Raw genomic sequence first — 24,102 nt, forward strand, 5'->3', positions numbered from 1 at the left:
TTTTGTTTTTTTGAAAAGATAAACAAAATTGATAAGCCTTAAGCCAGGCTCATTAAGGAAAAAAGAGAGAGGATCTAAATAAACAAAATAAGATATGAAAGAGGAAAAATTATAACCAATATCACAGAGATACAAAAAATCATAAGGGAATACAACAAATTTGACAGCCTAGAAGAAATGGATAAATTTATAGAAACATACAATTTTCAAAACTGAATCAAAAAGAAACAGACAATCTGAACAGACTGATTACTAGTAGTGACATTGAATTTGTAAGAAAAAAAACTCCCAGCAAACAAGTCTAGGACCAGACGGCTTCACAGGGGAATTCTACCGAACATATAAAGAAGATATAATACTTATCCTTCTCAGACTATTTCAAAAAATTTAAGAGGAGGGAACACTCCCAAATTCATTCTACAAGGCCACCACTACCCTCATACAAAAACCAGATAAAGACACACAAAAAAAGAAAATTACAGGCCAAAATATCTGATGAATACAGATGCAAAAATCCTCAACAAAATATTAGCAAATTGAATTCAACACTATATAAAAAGGATCATACACCATGATCAAGTGAGATTTATTCTAGGGATGCAAGAATGGTTCAATGTCCACTAATCAATCAATGTGATATATCACATTAGCAAAACAGCATAAAAATTGTGTGATCATTTCAATAGATGCAGAAAAATCATTTAACAAAATTCAACACCCATTCATGAGAAAGTTTCATCAAGGTGGGTATAGAGGGAACATATCTCAACATAATAAAGGCCACTTAGGACAAACCCACAGCTAACATCATACTCAATAATGAAAAGCTGAAAGCTTTTCTTCCAAAGTCAGGAAAAAGACAAGGATACTCACTCTCTCCACTTCCATTTATCACAGAATTGGAAATCCTAGCCACAGCAGTCAGACAAGAAAAAGAAATAAAAGGCATCCAAATCAGAAGGGAAGAAATAAAACTGTCCCTATTTTCAGATGACATGATGCTACATATATAAAACCCTAAAGTCTTCATCACAAAACTGTTAGTTCTAATAAATGCATTCAGTAAAGTTACAGGATATAAGATTAATTGATGAAGAAAATTGAAAATGATGCAAAAAAATGGAAAGATATCCTATGTTCATGGATTGGAAGAATTGATATTGTTAAAATGTCCATACTACCCAAAGCAATCTACAGAATTTAATGCAATCCCTACAAAAATACCCAGGACATTTTTCATAGAACTAGAACAAATAATCCTAAAATTTATATAAAACCACAAAAGACCCTGAATAGCTAAAGCAATCATGAGAAAAAACACTCTGACATAAATTACAGTAATATTTTTTTGATCTGCCTCCTAAGGCAAAGGAAACAAAAGCAAAAATAAACAAATGGTATCTAATTAAATTTAAAAGTTTTTGCACAGAAAAGAAAACCATGGACAAAATGAAGAGACAACCTACTGAATGGGAGAAAATATCTGCAAATGATCTGGATGATAAGGGGTTAATATCCAAGCTATATAAATACCTCAGAAAACTCAATATTAAAAAAACCCCAAATAACCCAATTAAAAATTGGGCAGAAGACCTGAATAAACATTTCTCCAAAGAAGACACACAGATGGCCAATTGGCAAATGAAAAGATGCTCAACATTGCTAATCATCAGTGAAATGCAAATCAAAACCACACCACAGAAAGGCTATTAACAAAAAGACCACAAATAATAAATGTTGGCGAGGATGGGTAGAAAAGGGAACCTTAGTACACTGTTATTAGGAATGTAAATTGGTGCAGGCACTATGGAAAACAGTATGGAGGTTCCTCAAAAAACTAAAAATAGAACTACCATATGATCCAGCAATTCCACTCCTGGGTATATATCCAAAAAAATCCAAAAACACTAATTCAGAATGATAATGCACCTCAATGTTCATCACAGCATTATTTACAGTAGCCAAGACATGGAGGCAACCTAAGTGTCCATCAACAGGTGAATGGATAAAGAAGATGTGGTGTATATATATATATATATATATATATATATATACTTAGAATGGAATATTACTCAGCCATAAATTGAACAAAGTTTTGCCTTCTGCAACAACATGGATGGGCCTGGGGGATATTATGCTTAGTAAAATAAGTCAGACAGAAAAGGACAAACACTGTATGGTATCACTTACATATGCAATATAAAAACTAAAACAAACAAATGAATATAACATAACAGAAACAGGCTTACAGATAGAACAAATTAGTGATTACCAGTGGGGAGGAGAAAGGGGGACGTGCAAGAGGGGGTAGCAAATAAAGAGGTACAAATTACTATGTATATAATAAGTTACAAGAATATATTATATAGCACAGGAAATATAGCCAATATTTTATGATAACTTCAAATAGCATATAATCTATAAAAGTATTAGATCACTATGTTGTACACTTGAAACCATACAATATTGTAAATCAACTACATTTCAATAAAAAATAATAAGCTATAAAAATTATCTTTACTGACATTTTAATAAAACTCTTTTCTTTCCTTACTTGAATTTTCTAAAATATATCACGCCAAGCAAGAAATACAGTAATAGTAGGGAGCCATTTAAAAATACCCATTTCTCTGGCTCCCTTTATTAAAAACTCATGACAAGAAGACCTTAAAAAAAAAAACACTGTAGAAAATCAGGAAGTGTGTATTTCAACCAACTTTAGTAAGTCTTATAATGACGGTGATACATTTTACTGGCTGGAATGATCTGTTTGCTGGAATGATTTTCCATTAGTCCTTATATCAGGAGCCTCTAGTCACTGAACTTCAGGCAAACAATACCAACTAAGTGTCATGAACCAGGAGGTACTGAACTACAGGATTAATAGAGGAGAAAGACAATAGGCCTTTAGTAAATGAAGTTCCTCACAGCAGTCTTTTTAATCTTCTTATTTTATAGTTGATAACCCACACTTATCAAGATAAAGGAAAATCTTGTCCTGACATTTTCCCCTAATTTTTTTGTGCATTTTCCTTCCTTAATCTAAAATCAGAAATATCTCAATATCTCAATTCATATTATTTATGCATTTATTGAGTTTTTACTATGGGCTATGCACTGATCTGTACACTTTACATTCCTATGAGGAAGGTACCATTATTGTACCAATTTCTTGGCTGAAGAAAGTGAGGCTCAGAAAGGTTGAAATACCATATTTCATTGAATCTAAAATGCCAACACCATCTACTGTAAGAGACACCATTATTTTATGTACTTCTAAGTAAAAAAAATCACTACCACTCACATTATGGTACAATTCCTTACGGAAAGTCCTACGTTACTCAGATTTCAGTCTCACCAGCTTTTGAAATACATTATATCTATTAAGAAGATAAAATGTCAACTTTTCTGAGTTTTCTGAGGTATTTATATATTTTAGATATTAACCCATTATCATCCAGGTCATTTGCAGATAATGCCAAGTTTTCCTGGCTCAGCTACACAACTTGGCATGTGGGAGGCAATCTTTTTGCAGATTATCTCAATAAAAGAACAATAAAGCTATCTCTACTTGTGGGAATTCTTTACTTTAGTCCCATAAAACACTTGACTATTTCTTTGCAAGAAAATGTGAACTAGTGATCATTCCTACAACAGCAAGTATTTGCTTTACTAGTATCAAAAATTATATCCTGTTGCTGTTTCTGTCTTTCTACATATATATTAACTTTACAATTCAATGCTTAAATATTGCATTAGCTTTTTGAAGAGTTAAAGAGCAGTTTCTTTCAATATGGACAGCACCACTAATGTATATAACTCAAAGTAATAATAATATGAATAGTCACGACCAAGTTTGCTATATCAGGCAATATCTACTATGTCACAATTACATTCTGATTTACAGCTATTTCAAGATTCCATCAGTTTAAGATCTTACCCAATTTTAAAGATGTTAAAATGTCAAGGGGAAAAAGTGTATCTCAGAATCAAAGAAGTACTTGTATCAATATAAGGTCTCAACAGCAGTAAATGCTATATACTGTCTCCACTGAGTGGTCGCACTAGTAGGTAGGCCTACTAACAGATCAGAACCTATGGATAAGGGGAGACCTGATTCACCATTAGCCTTGTTAACTCTTGAATATATATGTGGGACACAAAGAGAAGGCTATAGCTGGCTCTCTCTTAAGGCTTTTCACCAAAGAAAATAGGATGCTACTCTCTGGTGGTCAGTCTCTAGTGTGCAACCTGACTTTTGGGCTTAGGTGAAAATAACAGACCCTAACAAGGAAAATCTCTCTGCCTATTAGATCTACCACAGAGAAGCATAAACTCAGTTAGTTGTACCTTCTACTCGTTACCAGAAAGTCATAGAATCTCTAGCCCTTACCTGAGGAGAGATTATAACCATTACCCACTGCACAAATCTGCTCTTGCTTACTTGAATTCCTTTATAATCTTCATTGCTTGACTGACTCACAAGTAAACACCAACCCACCAGAGAACACTGGCTAACCCTTTATCATCAGGGAAGACATGCTTTACTTTAATTTTACCAACATGGCTTAAAAGATATGCCCTACTAAGAAACTCATCTTTGGCAGGTGCTAAACTATGAAAGAAAGCAAACACTGCAAATTTTTAAAATCTTGTAGGCCCGTTATCTCTGTTTTCTTTCTGAAACTCAAGCCTGCTATATAACGTTAAAGGCAAGAGCCTAGATGTATGGGCTTTTCTATTGAATCTTAACATTACATGTCTATAAGGTACCTGGATTTTAGAACATTTGCTTCCCCATATTTTAGGCTTTTTATTTTTCTTTCTTTGTAATGGCTCCAGAAGCTCAGATCATGTTGCTTCCTAGAACGTCTACTTTTTTCTTCGTACATAAATTATTATCAGTAGCCCTGAACTTTATGAAGGCCAAGTGATTCTTTAATTGGCTCCTGAAATTGAGTCCTCATATGCTACAACTGAATAAAAAATTCAACTTTTTATGGCACATACGGAAAACTTCCTGAAACAACACTCAAATTGTACTGATTTTTCAATTCTTAATCCACTCTATTCCATTTTTTACACAAAGTTTAAAAGTTCCTAAAACAAAATTTATATTATGTTCATATTATTCCCCTACTTAAAATAAACTAGTGACTTCCTACTGCATTAAAAATAAAATCTAAATTTTTTACCCTGTCCCACAAAGACATGAGTCTGAATGTCTCCCCAACCTATCATTCTATCACTCTCCCCACCAAGTAACTATGCTCCAACACAGAGGTCTTCTCTAAACTGAACATACCCAAATCTTTGCTTCCTCAAGGTCTTTCCACATGTGTACCTTGTGCTTGGAATTTTCTTAACGACCATTCTTCACATGGTTAACTCCTTCTCATGCTTTAGGTTCCTCCATTTAAATGCTCCCTGTTCAGTGAAGCCTTCTTTACCCCTCATCTAAAACAGGTTTCACACAATTTTCTCTACTCAGTTGTTAATCAGTTGTTTTTAATCTGTGGGTTTTTTTTTGTTTGTTTGTTTTTTTAATCTGAGACCCGGGCTTCCCTGGTGGCGCAGTGGTTGAGAGTCCCCCTGCCGACGCAGGGGACACGGGTTCGTGCCCCGGTCCGGGAGGATCCCACATGCCACAGAGCGGCTGGGCCCATGAGCCTGCGCGTCCGGGAGAGCCCACAGCAGTGAGAGGCCCGCGTACCACAAAAAAAAAAAAAAAAAAAAAATCTGAGACCCGTAAGTTCCATAAAGACATGGGTATTAGTTACTAGTTTACCTTTAATACTGTTGGGCTGCACCCCACAAGCCTATAAGGCCAGTGCCTGCCCAGCTTTAAGACTGAAGAAAGAGCCTGGAGTCAGTGACAGAGACTTCAATGGTTTAATGGATGGGGGAGCTTACATGTCTGAGGCAAGGTCCTGGAGCGACATCTCATCGTGTGCAGCAGTCCAGCAGACAAGACATGGCAGCAGGCTTTGCTGGGGGTGCGGGGGTGGGGAGGAGGGGCAGGGACTGCCAGTTATAGGGGGAGTCAGGTTGGCTCACCAGGTTACCATGGAAACTAGCAGAGCGGCACACCTCTCACCGCCCCTTTGATAAGAATAATCACTAGCTGGGCCTGGGGCAAGTGTGTAGAAAGGTCAGTCAGGTGAGTAGGGTTTAGGTGAAGCAGGCACTGGTGGAGCAGAGGAATGTACAGAGAGCCAGAGAACAGCCACCTTAAGTGGCCTGACCATACAAATACCAAACACAGTGACACTACACAATTAAAAAGAGATGAATAAGAAAAACTAAAATAACAATCCGTTATATTGTACTACTATGCGCCAGGCACTGTTCTAAGCACCTTACATCTATTAATACGTTTAATTCTAAGTATGTATATAAGATATGCACTACTATTACCATTATTTTATAGAAGAGAAACTAAGGCACATAAACGTCCCCAAAACTATTTAAGAATCATTTTAAATGGTGGGCTTCAACAACAGTTAACTTGTAATCATTTAAAAATTAAATGGGTATGGTTCTATCAGGTTGTAACAAAAAAAATAGTTTAACTTTTTAAAAGAGTAACAAGTTATTCCATTTAAATTACACACCAATTTGTACTTGATAAATGAAAATGAGAATTTCTCAAATTATTATTTATATAAAGTCCAGGTGGGCTCAAAGCAAGGAAACTTCATTTTGATTACTGTTTTGCTCTTGGCCACTTTGTGGCAGTGCGTTAGGAATATCACAAGGTGCTTTTCGGTTTTTGTAACCTTCCTTCTTCCTAGAACAGGCACCTATCAGAAACTAAGTTTACAAGCCAACGACATGTGCAGAACCTGCTCTGTAACTGTGCTTTCAGAATTAGGGTAAGTAGAAAAATCTTTGATAAATCAGTGATTTTCAAAGTGTAATCCTAATTTCCAGAGTTTTGAAATGGTTGTTGACAATTTTGCCAGTTTCAATTACTGCTTTTTGGAGCTTAAGAATTTCTAAGCTCCTCACTCTGACATTCTGGAAGTCCTTTCTAATAAACTTTTAAAAAGATTAAGATATCTTCTAGTTACCCACCCAGACAGGTGTTAGAAGTCTAAGACTGTTAACTGGACATTATATTATTTTGTATCCTAACACTAGCAATCAAAGCACTCTATTTCCAAGAAAGAAATATTGGAATTGGCTTGTTTTTGTTTCTTGCCTGGCAATAATTTAAAAAAAAAAATCATGTTTAAATTTTCTGAAAAGTATATTTTAACAACCGTATTTTAATTTTTAACAATGTGAAAAAGTTATACCCAACTTATTTCAGTACTGTTAAAATATACACATGAAATATTTTGTAAAAATTAAAATTAAATAAAAATCTGAATGAAATATAATCCATTACTGGGAAGAGTTCATGATTTGATAAAAAATAAACACTTTTGTGTTTGAATGAAAACAAGTAAACAAAATTTCTGATTTTATACAACAAATCTATTCATTTTAAGAAGAATTAAACTATTATAATAAAAAGTACTATCTGTACACATCCAATATATACATTTATATATGATATTTTGAACAAACATCTATGAAAGCATTAAGGAGAGAGAAACTCATTTTGCCTAGGAATGTAAGGTAAGATTTGACAAAGAGCTTTTCTCAAATGGAGAAGAGAGAGAAGAACATTTGAAGTAGAGAGATTTACATCTACAAAGGTAGAGAATTATAAAAGTACCCAATATATCCAGGAAAGAGCAAGTGGGGGAGATAGGGATAAATTTCTGAGATGAGGTAGGAAAATTCAGTTGATGGTATTGTGAAGGGTCTTCAAAGTCCCAGTGAAAGAGTGTGAAATTCACCTGCCAAGTACTGTGGAAAATGACTTGATAAAACCTACATGTGAGAAACACAGTTCTTCAGACAACATAAAGGATGAAGTTATGAATAGGAAAAGAAAAACCAAATTGAATAAAGAATCACTAGAAGTTGCTTTTTTTTAACCCCACTATGTCTGTACTGTAGGCTGTGTTTCTCACCCAGAAAACGAAGAGTTCTTCTCCATTTGATACTCAGATGAGATTATTTTCTATAAAATAAGATGTTCATTAGTTTTGCTGCTTTGACTGGTGGGTCCATAGAAGCAAAACTCAGTCATAACCTGTGAGAAGGGCTGACAGGACCTTTATCTGGGTAAGGTCCTTCCTATAGGTCATTCTGAAATAAAGATAAACATTTCTAAATGAAAAAAAAAAGATGTTTGTGAGAAGATTTGTTAACTTCTAAAGTTCTTTTCTAAGTTATTTAAATATAGTAAAAAGATAACGTTAATACCTCTGTCGTTTTTTAAAAATTTATTTATTTAATTTACTTATTTTTGGCTGTGTTGGGTCTTCATTGCGGTGCGCAGGCTTCTCATTGCAGTGGCTTCTCTTGTTGCAGAGCACAGGCTCTAAGCCCAAGGGCTTCAGTAGTTGTGGCTCGCGGGCTCTAAAGTGCAGGCTCAGTAGTTGTGGTGCATGGGCTTAGTTGCCCCACGGCATGTAGGATCTTCCCAGACCAGGGATCGAACCCATGTCCTCTGCATTGGCAGGGGGATTCTTAACCACTGCACCACCAGGGAAGCCCCCTTTGTCATCTTATTAAATGGCTTATTTATTTATGCAGGGAGAAAATAAACTCAATATAATATAAAAGTCAAATTAAAAGCAATAGAAGAAAGAAAAATACTTGGTACCAGTCTTTGACACTAATCAAGTTCTTGGTGATGCCACTTAGGTGAAATGGGTTCTATTTTCCATTACCTATAAAATGAGTAGGTTAAGACTTCAAAAGTTCCACTCAGATTTAAGCTGAATACTTTATAGTTATTTTCTTAAATCCACTACAAAAGAATTGTACATGTCAATTTAATTTGCTTGTTTATGTAAAATTTTACTTTACCCCAAAAGTAGCAAATAAATCCTTGATACTAGCTCCAAACTCCTGATCTTTTGTTTGCTCTCTGTCCAACAAATGAGGCTGTTTACGTTCTCCGGCTTTTATCCTCACTGTGCCTATATGTTAACAAGTAAAAGAATCTTATGACATGTTCAAATAACTAAAACACATATTATAAACATACATACACATCCCAATACACCCAGTTTGTCTTGAAATGGCAAGTGAGCTGTTTTTGAACATGCTAAAGTCAATCTAACTAAAAGGCACATTCTTCTAAAACAGTGCTGTACTAAAGAAAATTCTATGATAAGGAAAATTTCCCATATCTGTACTCTTCTGTACTCTCCAGTACTGTAGCCATTAGCTGTACTGTGGTTGTTAAATACTTGAAATGTAGCTCCTACTACTGAGTAAATGGATTTTTAATTTAATTTAAAACTTAAATAGCCACATATGGTGACTACAGTATTTGACAGCATAGACCTAAAATATAAAAGCACAAACTTTGATATTACTAAAAATATTTTGTGCCAATGAAATGTACTACCATTAGGAGAGTATTCGATTTCTCTAACGTTACATGTATATTTTAGTGTTTCCAGAAGAATTTTAATAGTTATTACTCTATCTTACAACAATTCTATGGGGTAATACATGCCTTAAATCATGATAGGTAAATAGGTTTAAATATGCTTCTTTCTTTAAGAAAACTTCTGAATTTTAGATATAAAGCATTTTTAAAGAGGAATGACAAGAAGCAAGAACATGTACTAATGAAAGCCTGGTACATAAATAATACTTGGCTACATGCGGCTTTATTTGTTCAAATAATACTAGCACATGTCACTGTATGTCCATGACAGAACGAAATGTACACAGAAAGAAATGCAGTTCAGCCATATTCTGAGAATTGGTAGGGATGAAGAATATACTGTCCTTTAATTTAATGAATTATATTTTTATAGTCACCTCGAATACCGTGTGGAAAGCATGAAAATGGTATTAATGTAGACCATGCAATAACTGCAATAATAACAAAATGAATCCACCAACTCTGCTGCCAGCGTTCATTATCATCACTGTCTTCAACACTTTAATAGAGAAAATGAAAATTTTCAACTTTGTCTATTTTAATACAAACAAAGCCATGATTAAACAGAGCAACAAAGGGCATTTTCTGTTAATTTGTTATTGTTTTGCTGAAATTGAGTGGTTGTGAGTTCTCCAATTATGTGGTTCTCTTTTGTCCTGCAGGATACTAAATTTTTTCCTTTCCCCACTTTTCCCCTGTCCATACAGGTGGCGAAGAGTAATTCTCTGTTCCTTTTAAACTTGTTTCTCCAACAGAAGCTATGCATTTAGAAGACATCACTCTAAATCTCATCTCTCTTTTGAAATCATTCCTGCCCCTTTAAATCATGTGCCCAATTCTTTAGGATAAGCCTGGCCCTTTAAGTTGCACAACTAACACTGTATCTGGGTACGTGACCCTTTAAATCACATATACTTGGTAATCTTTTTCTTATAGTCCCTTCTCTGAACTCTCAGATTGAGTGTGTATTAACACTTCTAGTGATCATACCTAATCATGCTTTGATAGAACTTTGTCTTCTTTCTTCCTTGTGGTTTTTCTTGGTCGGCCTTTGCAAACTACAAAGCCTTGCAGTGGGCAGGGTGAGATGGAAATGTGAAGGATCCTCTGCTGGGATTTGTTGATTTTTCCCTTTTTACTGACAGTTCTTTTGCAGTTTCAACATCCTTTGTCTCCAGTAATGCTCAGGCCATAATTTTGTGGGGGATTTTCTCAGCTGTGACATTATTTTGTATCAATGTAATGGTATTAGGAAGTGGGGCCTTTAGGAGGTGATTAGGTCATGAGGGTAGAGTCTGCATGAATGTGATTAATGACCCCAGATAGACTTCTTGCCGCTTCATCCATGTAAGGACACAGGGAGAAGCAAGGACACCAGGAAGCAAGATCTCACCAGACATTGAACTTGCCAGCACCTTGATCTTGGACTTCCCAGCATACAGAACTGCAAGAAGTAAATTTCTGTTTTTGTAAGCCCAGTGTATAATATTTCTGTTACAGCTGCCCAAATGGACTAAGACAGTACAGAAGAAAAATTCCTGCCTAGAATAAGTATCTTTCCCTATAAAGACAAATCTGTATGTTAAAAGAGGGCCAACCTAATAACAAAGTAATCAACCTGATGACAGCTTGTCTCCCAATGAATGTGTCGTATCGGGAACTCAGGGTTGACCTCTACTACTGATGAATTGGATACTCAGCGGTAGGAATACTCATATCCTAGTAAATATTCTTGTTGAGAGGATTGTCCTTAGTGTGAAGAAGTCCATGTTACTGCACTCATGCAAACTCACCATTACTGTCACCATGGCCACTTTTCACATGAGCTTATTGAGGAAGAATTAGGGTGGTTAGAAAAAAAGAGAGAGAGGCTGGCTAACATTAACAGGATGGGACATCTTGTCCAGCTGATTAAAGAGCCTCTTCCAAAGTACATACCCTTTTCATGTGCCAGTTCTAAGAGTTTCATCCACATATCCTCCTGGTTACCTTTTTTTTTAAATCTTTTTCTAAGTCCTTGGCTACCCAACCATAAATTAGTATAAATTTATACCTCAGGCCATCCCTCCTTCTATGCTAAGTGGACAACCAGCCTGAAGTTCTACTCACTAGAATGATCTCCTGATTTCAAGGCCACTGTTGAGTGGAGTTGTAATATAGTGGCCATCCCCTTTCTCATCTCAATGAGAGAACTTAATATTCACACAATTAAATGTTTCCTTTTCCCTGGGAATATTTTCTAGTATTGTTAAAAGAAGCCGTATGACCCAGAACTCTTAAAATAACTTCTGTCCCTCCAGTGATTAAATGCTACAACTATTTAATTTCCTAGTCTTGCCCTCCCTGAACTTAATCCCATCCTACAACCTATGATCATTTTAGTAACTATCTTCAATTTACTCCCAGCAAGGAGGTTATCTGTGCATACAAATATGCAACCTAGTTCTGGAATCCTAAAGCTACTTCTGATACTATTTTTAGTATCAGTCAGGATACTGATAGGAAACAGATGGTGTACTCATCTGAGATAATTTGAAGAGAGAGGGACAAGAAGACTATTTCCAGTGATGTGGGCAGAGTTTAGGGAAATGAACAGGGTACAGCACAAAATTATGGGGTCAGCAGTACAGTAGCAAACTGTTATGACAAGCCTTAATGTCAAGTGGAACACTGCTTAATAAATGGAAAAGGAAGCCTCAAAGAGGCGTCATCTTTAGAATAGGAATACAGCCAATCTGGATACAACCCCTGCAGAAACTGGAAGGATAATACCCTAGCCTTAATTTGCTCCTGCCCTCTCATTTGCCAGTGCCTCTCATTGGCCAAATCCAACTGAAATCCAGAGTTCAAGGGATTATGTTGAGGCTCTCAATATAGCCTCCTGGGGAAGAAAAGAGACTAGAGAAGGTTTTAGAAAGGTGGAAGTGAATTTAGAGAGTCAAAAAAAATACATCCAACACATATTCTCTGATACTTTATCTGCCCACCTACCCTGCCCCTTCCAGCTACCAAAACTTCACTATGGCTAGGTAAGAACCCAGATGAGCTGGCAGGGGAGCTAGGAGGAGAGCTTCCACATACTATCTGTAGCAATAAATAACTATGGAAATAGTTGGCAAGTTGGCAATAAATAAGAGGAGCTAGTTGGCTTCTGTACCTCAGTTTTAATTAGTTCTACATTTATATAAAACCAGAGTTTCAGAAATGGAGGGTGGACCTTTCTGTTTTCTTGTAGTGGTAGATTTTTATCTCCTTCATTAACTCCGTCATCTTAATGAGAGAAATAAAAAAGGCAATAAGTCACTTATAGTACCACTTCCCAATACATAATTAAATATAACTTTAAAAATACATATTTAGGGACTTCTCTGTTAGCACAGTGATTAAGAATCCACCTGCCAACGCAGGGGATACAGGTTCAAGCCCTGGTCCGGGAACGTCCCACATGCCTTGGTGCAACTAAGCCCGTGCGCCACAACTACTGACCCTGCGCTCTAGAGCTCGTGAGCCACAACTACCTAGAGCCTGTGCTCTGCAACAAGAGAAGCCAGCGCAATGAGAAGCTTGCGCACCACAACAAAGAGTAGCCCCCGCTCGCTGCAACTAGAGAAAGCCTGCGTGCAGCAACGAAGACCCAATGCAGCCAAAAATAAATTATTAATTAATTAATTTTAAAAAATACATATTTATATAGCAAAAAGAAGGAAATAGTAAAGACTAGAGAAGAAATAAATGAAACATAGAATGGAAAAACAATAGGGAAAATCAATTAAATTAAGAGTTGATTTTTTTTAGAAAATCAAAAAATTGACAAACCTTTAGACCAAGAAAAAGACTCAAATAACAAAAATCAGAAATGAAAGAGAAGATATTACAACTGATGTCACAGAAATAAGAAAGGATCATAAGAAACTACTATGAACAATTTTATTCCAACAAGTTGGATAACCTAGAATAAATGGAAAAATTTCTAGAGACATATAACCTATGAAGACTGAATCATGAAAAAATAAAATATCTAAACAGACACAGAACCAATAAGGAGAGCAAATCAGTAATCAAAAACCTCCCAACAGGGCTTCCCTGGTGGCGCAGTGGTTGAGAGTCCGCCTGCCGATGCAGGGGACACGGGTTCGTGCCCTGGTCCGGGAAGATCCCATATGCCGCAGAGCAGCTGGGCCCGTGAGCCACGGCTGCTGAGCCTGCGCGTACGGAGCCTGTGCTCCACAATGGGAGAGGCCACAACAGTGAGAGGCCCGCTTACCACACACACACACAGAAAAAAACCTCCCAACAAAGAAAATCCCAGGACCAAATGGCTTCACTGGAGAGTACCACCAAACACTTAAAGAAGAATTAATACCAATCCTTCTCAAACTTTCCCAAAAAAAATTAAGAGGTAAGAATACTTCCAAACTCATTCCATGAGGTCAGCATTACCCTGAAAACAAAATCAGACAAAGATACTACAAGGAAACTACACACTAATATCCCTGATGAATAATGATGCAAAATTCATCAACAAAATACTAGCAAACCAAATTCAACAACATATTAAGAGAATCACACATCATAACCAAGTGAGATTTATTCTGGAATACAAGAATGGTTCAACATATGAAAATCAGTTAATGTGATTTACCCCATTAACAGAATGAAGGACAAAAGCACATGATCATCTCGATGCAGAAAAAGCATTCAACAAAATTTAGCACCCTTTCATTGTAAAAACACTCAACAAACTGATAATAGAAGGAAATTACCCAACATAATAACAGCCATATATGAAAAGCCCACTGCTAACACTGCACTCAATGGTGAAAAACTGAAAGCTCTCCCTCTAATATCTGGAACAAGGCAAAGACACCTACCTATTTTTAACACTTCTATTCAACATAGTACTGGATATTCTAGCCAGAACAATCAGGCAAGAGAAAGAAATAAAAGGCATCCATATTGGAAAGGAAGAGGTAAAATCACCTCTGTTTGCAGATGACATGATCTTCTATTTAGAAAATGCTAAAGACTCCAAAGAAAAAAACTGTTAGAACTAATAAATGAATTCAGCAAAGTTGCAGGATACAAAGTCAACACAAAAATCAAGTGTGTTTCTATACACTAACAATAAGCAGCATGCAAGGCAAAGACTTGTACACTGAAAACTTCAAAACATTGCTGAAGGAATTAAAGAAGATACAAATAAATGGAAAGACATACATGCTCATGGATCTGAAGACTCAATATTGTTAAAATGCCCTTAATACCCAAAGTGGTATACAGATTCAATGCAATCCCTATCAAAACCTCAACAGAATTTTTTGCAGAAATAGAAAAAAAATCCTAAAATTTCATACGGAATTTCAAAAGATCCCAAATAGTCAAAACAATCCCAAGAAAGAAAAATAAAGACAAAGGCTCCACACTTCCTGGTTTCAAAATATATTGCAAAGCTATAGTGATCAGAAGAGTATGGTACTGATATAAAGACAGATATATAGAACAACGGAAGAGAATAAAGATCCCAGAAATATATTCTCATAAATATGGACAAATAATCTTTTACAAGGATGAAAAGAATACACAACAGGGAAAGGATAATCTTTTCAATAAATGGTGCTGGAAAAACTGGATATTCACGTGCAAAAGAATGAAGTTGGACCCTTTCCTTATAATATATACAAAAATAACTCAAAATGGATTAAAGATCTAAACATAAAACCTGCAACAATAAAGCTCCCAGAAAACAACATACAAAGAAAGCCCCATGACATTGGATTTGGCAATTATTTTTTGATATGACACCAAAAGCACAGGCAACAAAAAAAATTAGAGAAATGGGACTACGTCAAACTTAAAAACTGCACAGCAAAGGAAACAATCAACAGAGTGAACAGAAAAACTATAGAATGGGAGAAAATATTGGCAAACCATGTATCTGGAGTAGGGCTAATATCCAGAATATAGAAAGAACTGCCTCAACTCAACAAAAACAAAAATCTGATTTTAAAAATATGCAATGGACTTGAATAGACATTTCTTCAAAGAAGATATATGAATGGCCCACAAGTATGTGATAGGATGCTCAACATCACTTATCATCAGGGAAATGAAAATCAAAACCACAATGAGATATCACCTCATATTAGGATGGCTGTTTAAAAAAAAAACCAACATGGGGCTTCCCTGGTGGCGCAGTGGTTGAGAGTCCGCCTGCCGATGCAGGGAACACGGGTTCGTGCCCCGGTTCAGGAAGATCCCACATGCCGCGGAGCAGCTGGGCCCGTGAGCCATGGCCGCTGAGCCTGCGCGTCCGGAGCCTGTGCTCCACAACGGGAGAGGCCACAGCAGTGAGAGGCCCCCGTACCACAAAAAAAAACAAACACAAACAAACAAAAAAAAACCAATATGGAAGTTCCTCAAAAAAATTAAAAACAGAAATACCATACCATCTAACAATTCTGGGTATATATCCCAAAAATATTGAAAATAGAGTCTCAAAGAGATATTTGCACACCTATGTTAATTGTAGCATTATTCACAATAGCCAAGAGGAGGTTGAAGTAACCTAAAGGTCAACTGACAGATGAATAGATAAAGAAAATGTGGTTTATACATACAATGAAATATTACTTAGCCTTAAAACAGAAGGAAATACTATTATATGTTACAACATGGATGAGGGTTGAAGACATTATGCTAAGTGAAATAAGCCAGTCATAAAAAGACAATTACTTCATGATTCCACTTATATGAGGTGTCTAAAATAGTCAAACTCTTAGAAACAAAAAGTAGAAGAATCACTGCCAGGGATTGGGGGTAAGGGGGAATTGGCAAGTTGTTGTATAATGGATATAGAGTTTCAGTTTTGCAAGACGAAAAAATTCTAGAGATACGTTACACAACAATATGCATATAGTTAACATTACTATATTATACACTTAAAAATGGTTAGGATGGTAAATTTTACACTATGTGTTTTATACCTCAATTAAAAAAAAACTATATGTGGAAATAGTAGTATGGTTGTCATTATAAGTTGTTTTTTGAATTATATTTCAAACAGCAAAGATAAAATGTGTATTTAGATATATTTATATGTATACATATGTGCATATCAGTCACATTTACGTATTTTTAAAATAGTAATTACAAAGTATATATTTATAAGCTACAGTATCTATCCAATAAATATTTTATACAATGTAAAACAGAAAAAAAAGAGAAAAAAAAAAACCCAGCCTACCTTGTCTCAAAAGTACTGTTCACAGAGGCCTTAATTAAGGGTGCTCCTATTGCATACCCCAAAGCATATCCGAGTATTCCTGCAGCTTCCACAAGGCCTATAAAATGGATACTGAACATCAAACAACTACATAACCCAAATTTGTTGTAAAAAGATAAAAATTATCTCACTGCAATGAATTATTTCTGAAAGCTTCATGGAATATTCTATTAGTCTCCAAAGAAACAGAACCAATAGGATATTGAGAGAGAAACAGAGAGAGACAGAGAGTCAGAGAGCGAGGCAGAGACTTTAAGGAAGTGGTTCATGAAATTGTAGGGCTGGCAAATCCAAATTTGTAGGGCAGGCTGGCAGGCTGGAAATCCAGGTAAGAGTTAATGTTATAGTCTTGAGTCCATAATTAAGTCTTAAATCTACAGGGCACGCCAGCAGCATGGGAAAACTCAGGCAGAGTTTCTACACTGTAGTCTGGAGACAGAATTGCTTCTTCTTTGGGAAATCTCAGTCTGTTCTGAAAGGCCTTAACTGATTAGAAGAGGCTCATGCATATTATGAGGGGTAATCTGCTTGACTCAAAGTCTACTGATTGTAAATATTAGTCACATCTAAAAATTATCACAGAAACATCTAGACTGGTGTTTGACCAAACAACTGGTTGCCATAACCTAGCCAAGGTGACACATAAAATTTATCATCATACATATTATTCAATGCACATATTAGAAAAACTCAGATAATTTTGTAATTCACTGTACCTTATTTAATCTATATATTAATGTAATATAAATAAATACACATATATTTAATACAAATTCAACGGGTCTTATTTCAATTTAATTTGTGGTACTAAAGCAAGATAATACTTTAACATAAACATCACCTTTGCATCCTTCACTTTAGCTGCCAGGGTGGCAGGAGGTAGCAATAAAGTAAGCTACTCTCTGTAGTGTATACATGTGTTTTAACTGCTATTCAATAGAATCAAAAGTAAAACAAACAGATTTGTTGCCACCAGCAGCCAACGGTAATGAATGGCTACAATTTTTTTTCTAAAAACAAACATAAATATGAATATTATCTATTTTAGTTCATTGATATGACTTTCCTTACCTCTGGTGGAAAAATTATTATTTTGGTGAAAAATGTTATTTTCTGTTAAGTCACCTTCACAATAAGTATGTAAAAACAACTTTAAATTTTTTTCCAAAAATGATAGTTAGATAACCCTGTATAAGTAGATGATCTACCAGGACCAGAAGCTATTACAATATAAAGAGGTACAGATTACTGTACCCCAGGGCTACTTATTGTGCAATACACTAGCATGAAATATTATAAATAGAGGATACTACATTGTAGCTAATTAAATAGCACATCACTCCTCTCCTTGATAGGATGAATGAGATTATGTTTTCATTAACTTCAAAATATCAAAGCTGGGCTTCCCTGGTGGCACAGTGGTTGAGAGTCCGCCTGCCGATGCAGCGGACACGGGTTCGTGTGCCGGTCCAGGAGGATCCCACACGCCGCTGAGCGGCTGGGCCCGTGAGCCATGGCCGCTGAGCCTGCGCATCCAGAGCCTGTGCTCCGCAACGGGAGAGGCCACAGCAGTCAGAGGCCCGCATACCAAAAAAAAAAAAAAAAAAAAAAAATCAAAGCTCCCCAAAACGATTGTGTTAATGTACGTAAAGAGCTTAGTAATGATTATTTCAGCACCACACTGAATCTTGCTCTAAGCAAGCATAAACAATGTTTCTACTCCCTTATGGATATTATGGCAGCAACATCTCACTATATCCTTGATATTAGCCAAAAGGCCGAGAAGTGATACCCCACTGTATCCTTAAAGTTAAAACATACAACTACTCAAGCAATTTAATCTGGTAATTTGAGATTTTTTTTCCCAGCGAAATGAACTGCAGCCTAAATAGGTTGATAGGATGAAAATATATAAAAATCATATTAGAAGGGGAAATAACTTGCCTAGATAAATACCAGCTGAGTGTGTGGCAACGCTGTTATAAATAAAGGTTACTCCAAGGACATAAAGAGGTATAGCTGCTATTCCCTGCACACTCTGCCCAAGGATGAAGAACGTCATATATTTTGATTGGAGTGATAATGAAGCTTTCTTGCAAGCCTTGACCATCTTCATTTCTTGGCAAGTATCTTTTGAAAAGATAATTATATTTTTGTTAAATGAGTCAAAAGTTAAACATACAACAAATACGCAGTATCTTCTATGAAATGTTTTACCTTTTATAAGCTATTTCCACCATTATGCTTTTATTTTAGTTAACACTCATGTATATTGAATGTAGTAGTTCTATAATCAATCATCATGTTCTCAGAAAAAAAGCAACGATAAAAGAAAATTTGTGGGAATACTGGAAAATATGCACATATTATAAACCAAATATAAATGTGTATGCATAATTATATGTATATATATACTTATGTGTGCGTAAGTATATACATACATATATGTATATACACACACATACACACATATTCCTCTTAAATTTGGCATCTGGTACCCCTGAGTTTTGACCCCAGGGTAAAAGTATTTCTAACGTCCTAAATTATCTGAATTACTAAAGATTACCTTCTGAGTTTAGTTCTAGATCCACTTCTTCAGCAATCTTCAAATTAACTTCGTGTTACTAAATAGTTTCCCATTTTAGACCCACTAACTTCTAGAATACAGGTGCATAAAGACAAGGCATTATACAATAAAATTTTCTCTCTGTTGGTCATTATATGGTAATGTACTAGATTTTAAACTCCTTTAGGTGACAGTGTATTTCTTATGCTTTTTCAAATTCACATGGTTGTAAATCAATAGTAAATAAATGTTTGTTGGAATTACATTTGTCATTAGATTGGTAGATCCAGGTAATGCTAATTAGATCATTCTGACTGTGTCTATTTTGATTGGAATTTAACAAATGCTCTTAAAATATTAGTGGAAAACTGGTAATAGTATAGACTGCAAAATAGTACACAAATGGAAATTTTCAGGTGGTTCAGTATCCACAGAGAATGAAACTTGATCCCACGTCAAATGCGAGGAGGTCTCTAGAATTGTGATCCAAAATACTGATTCAATTTTATATAGACATGTTAACTTGTGGTGATATCAGTATCAATCTGATATTTCCAACATCCTAGCTTCTTAGTTCCTTGAACTCCTCTCCGTTCATGTACTTGTATTCCACTTACCCTAGCTACTCATTTTAAACTTTCAGAAACAATAACTACAAGCCTTCCTTAATTGTAAGCATCCTACACTCAAACTCTCTCTATTTTTCCAGATCACTCCTTCTAGCAACCCAGCTGCTACAATCCTTAAAACTCACCAAGACCTATAATCAATCCATTGATCCTGCTCCTTTTCACGATCTCAATGTCCCCTTCATCTCCTTACTTCTCTCATTATCATCTTAACACTTTTAAATCCTTTGTTCTCTTTCATATCATGCAATCCCTTAGTAAAACTTCAGCCCTGGTCAAATTAAACTCTTCTCCCTACTCTACACCTACGCTTTCAAAGTTGAATGAGGCTAGAGGGAAACACACAACGATGCAAATCTCACTTTGAATGCATGATTATTAAACTCAGGTAGGTCCTTCACCCTCCTGATAATCAAGTATGTCCCTAATCTACTACTCTTGTCTCCTTCTAGAAAAAAAAACATTCAACTTGTTTCCCTTCTCCTAAGGATCATGGTCCTGAGATTCCTGCTGCCCAACATTTGAAAACAAATGTCTTCTACCAGTAGGATAAAACTAATCTTTTAGTGCCCTTCTTGAAATTATAGTCCAAACAAGGGATTTTTTAAAGTGAAGAAGGGCACTTGGATCTTGGACTCTCAGCCTTCAGAGCGGTGAGAAATAAATTTCTGTTTTTTAAACCAACCAGTCTATGATATTTTTGTTATAGCAGCCCAAACTAACTAAGACACGAGGAAAATCAAAAATCTTTGTTGTGAATTATAGAAGGGAACTGAAAAAAAAATCAGGGGAATGGATCCATTTGAAAGTATAACTGAGGTTGAAAGTAACAAATTCATTGTGGGACTAAGCTGTCCTCTTGTGTGATTTTTCTCTAAAACACTCATCAGCAGCCCAGATATAGATATAAAAGAAAGGTATATGGTTGGATCAAAAGTTTTCCAGACGAGGAACAAGAAAGGACAATGGGACAGAGAGCTTAGTATAATGATTAGAGTATGTCTGAAATATTCTAACATGTCATATTAAGGAACATAAAATAAGCTACAAATGAAAGAAAGTAACAACAAGGAGAATCTGATAAAGGGAGAAAGTAGATGTCAATACACTAAAGGTTCTAATGAAAGGAAAGAACTGATGTTTCTGTTATATGAGTGAGTTAGAAGAATTAGTGGATATAATCAGACAGTGAGATAACAGATATTTAGTAAGTTCTTAGTAATGTGACAGTGCACTGCAACCATGGATATGTTGGGTGTTCAATTATATGCAGAGATCTAGAAACTAAAGATCAGAGTGTGATACAACTGTTTGCATGAACTAGAGGAGAAAATTAGTTTTAACTTCTCAAGGATTTGGTTTACTATGATTTCTACATGTTAGTTGACACATAGGGACTGAAGACCAATTTGTCATTAGTACAGAAAACTGAGATGGGGTAGAGGGGGCAGAGAAAGGGAGTGTAAGGTGGTGATAAATGGACTGCTCCAAGGTTCAGGCCAGTCATACAGGAAGATGGGTATGGCAGGTAACTGGGGAAAATAGAGAATAGAATAGGAGGGATATTCAGAAAAGAATAAGAGAAGGACTCCCCCCAAAAAAAGGATGAAAGAAGAAAATACAGAAATTAAATATATATACGTACATAAACTGAAGTATGTACATAGAGTAGAAAATTAGTTAGGTAAGAACTAAACTTTTCAACAAAATGAGTGAAATATCTGCATAGATGTGTGTATGAAATAAGCACTTCTACCTGCAAAGACCATTTATTTACTCTATTTCTGCTTCTCTAACAACAAGCAGAGGGTTACCCAGTAAATACACTGAATGGTTGTTGTTAGATAAATTACACGTTCTTAATCACAAGCAGAAAATAAAAGATCTAGAATCTAGATACTATAAAGAAAACACAAAGGAAGAAAGACTGTACTATTTCTACTGTCATTACTCCTGAGTACTCATCAAGCAGCATTTTTAATGTCTCAAGCAGTGCTTCCTAACTTTTCACCTTTTCTCACCAGAAAAGGGTTAAGGGAAGGATAGGAGTAAAGTGTTATCCATTCCCTTCTTCCCATAAGTCATCTTCTAATTCAATTAGCTGTCCATTATACAAATATAATAAATATATTACAAATATATTCTATAAATTAATAAATGTATTTATTCTACATATAGTCTACAAATATAATAAACATAAATATATGTGAATATTAGATTTCATAAATTATATGATATATATCATATACATATCAGTATATTATTTATAATATGAATTATATAGTATATATAGCTAAATATCTTATATAAATTATATTTAATATGAACTATTTTTATTTCCATTGTAAACACACAGCATAAACACACATCACAAACATACTTTTAAACATCATAAAAATGTATATACACACATACACACATATAGAGACATCCTCATGCCTTTTCCATCATTTCTTGCTAAAGCCCAGTTTAAAGTTTCCAAAACTGGTAAATGCATTCCAACACTTTTATAAGCCTATGCATAACAAGAAAGTTCCTGACACAAAAGTGTCAGAAATAGTGCTACGGACTTCAAATAGCCTTTTTATCTACTGGGAGTAGCAAAAAATTGTGGAATAAATCAAAAAAACAATGAAGAAAGCAAAGAAGCCTCCAATCTTTCCAGATTCGAAGTCCTGTGTCAAAGGGCAGCACCCATTTTGAAATGGCAGAAGTAGCTAGAAAAGTTCTGACTTTTTGTGTGTGTCTGTGTAAGTTTGGTTATCTTTGCCTTTGTACTTGTGTATATGTGTGCTGAGGTCAAAATAAAGGGATCAATTTAAGTATACTGTGGAAGATATAAATCAAAAGATTTATAATATATATGAAAATTGATAAAAGAAAACCAATTTCACAAAATAATTATCCCAAATATTATCCCAAATATCATCCAAAATATTCTTTCATGTTACTAGGCCCATCTCTTAGATGAAAGGGTATATGATCATGAGAAGATGGGAGAATGACATACATGTTACCAGGGAGCTACCATTAATTAGCTTAATAAACTTGATCATATAAGTAGATACAGATGAATGAATGTACAGACACATAAATATCACAGTCTGTTTTAAGTTCCTAGAGCCAATGGCTTAAATGAATAATGATTTGATGTATGATAGTATCTTTTAAAATCTTACCTTCAGTTTCTACCGTCATTTTATAATTTCCACCACTAAAGTATGGAAAAGCAAATAAAAGTGATCCAGATCCTACTAAAAAGGAGGAAACTGTAATCCATCCTAGTATGTTTCCTTTCCCTCCATAATATGCTATGAACACTACTACCAGGCAAGATGAAATATCATAGGTCAATGACAGCACTAAATTCTCAGTGGTTTTCAGATGATTCTCCTTCTGAAAATTGCCAGTGCTCAGATCTACAAGACCAAACACAATACCTAAAATGTAAAAAGAAAAAAAGAAAGCAATAATATGCATTAAATTATCTTTATAAAGACAAAATAGATCATCATTATAATCACTGAAAAACAAAACAATTTGCAATGACTTAAGTTTATTTTACATTACTCTGAATGTTTAAGATCTATAAATACATAATAGTTCCTTTTCTAAAACACTAATATGTCTTAACCTCTATGAAATATTTGCTAATTGAATTTTTGTAACTATTTTTAAACTATATTTATGAGTAATATACTGAAGAATATGCTCTTTTTAATCATCTCAGTACTGATCTTTATTTTAATGTATTATGTTTCAATTATTAAAAAATGAATAAATAACAATCTAATGAATATTTGCTTATCTCCCATCTAGAATAGGAAATAAAACATTAACAAAATAGTTGAAACCCAGCATGCACTCCCTAAACACATTCTTCTCTCTCACTCTATAACCCATATCCAATATTTGGAGTTTACCATTTCTGAGCCGTTTTAACACTTTTTTGACAATGTATATATACATCCTTTAACAATATAGAGTATCATTTGTCATGTTCTTGAACAGTAAGTAAATGGTATCATATATGTGTATTTCTATAACTCAGCATCCAACTGGGAAAAATAAACATACTAAGTATTTGAAACAGAAAGAAATT

At 35.1% G+C, this 24,102-nt stretch overlaps 1 protein-coding gene across 1 annotated transcript in view; it reads right to left on the reverse strand.

Annotated features, from left to right (window-relative positions):
- SLCO6A1 (solute carrier organic anion transporter family member 6A1) overlaps positions 1-24,102 on the reverse strand; it is a 104,262-nt gene that overhangs the window by 68,922 nt on the left and 11,238 nt on the right. Inside the window, exons 2-6 of the mRNA XM_073801948.1 lie at positions 23,180-23,523; positions 18,750-18,935; positions 16,767-16,863; positions 9,901-10,022; positions 8,932-9,044 (exon numbers count right to left, since the gene is read on the reverse strand). Of these exons, the coding sequence (XP_073658049.1) occupies positions 8,932-9,044; positions 9,901-10,022; positions 16,767-16,863; positions 18,750-18,935; positions 23,180-23,523 (862 nt within the window). The remainder of the gene's footprint in view (positions 1-8,931; positions 9,045-9,900; positions 10,023-16,766; positions 16,864-18,749; positions 18,936-23,179; positions 23,524-24,102) is intronic.

Source organism: Tursiops truncatus, chromosome 3, assembly GCF_011762595.2.
Source record: "Tursiops truncatus isolate mTurTru1 chromosome 3, mTurTru1.mat.Y, whole genome shotgun sequence".
NCBI classification, from domain to species: domain Eukaryota; kingdom Metazoa; phylum Chordata; class Mammalia; order Artiodactyla; family Delphinidae; genus Tursiops; species Tursiops truncatus.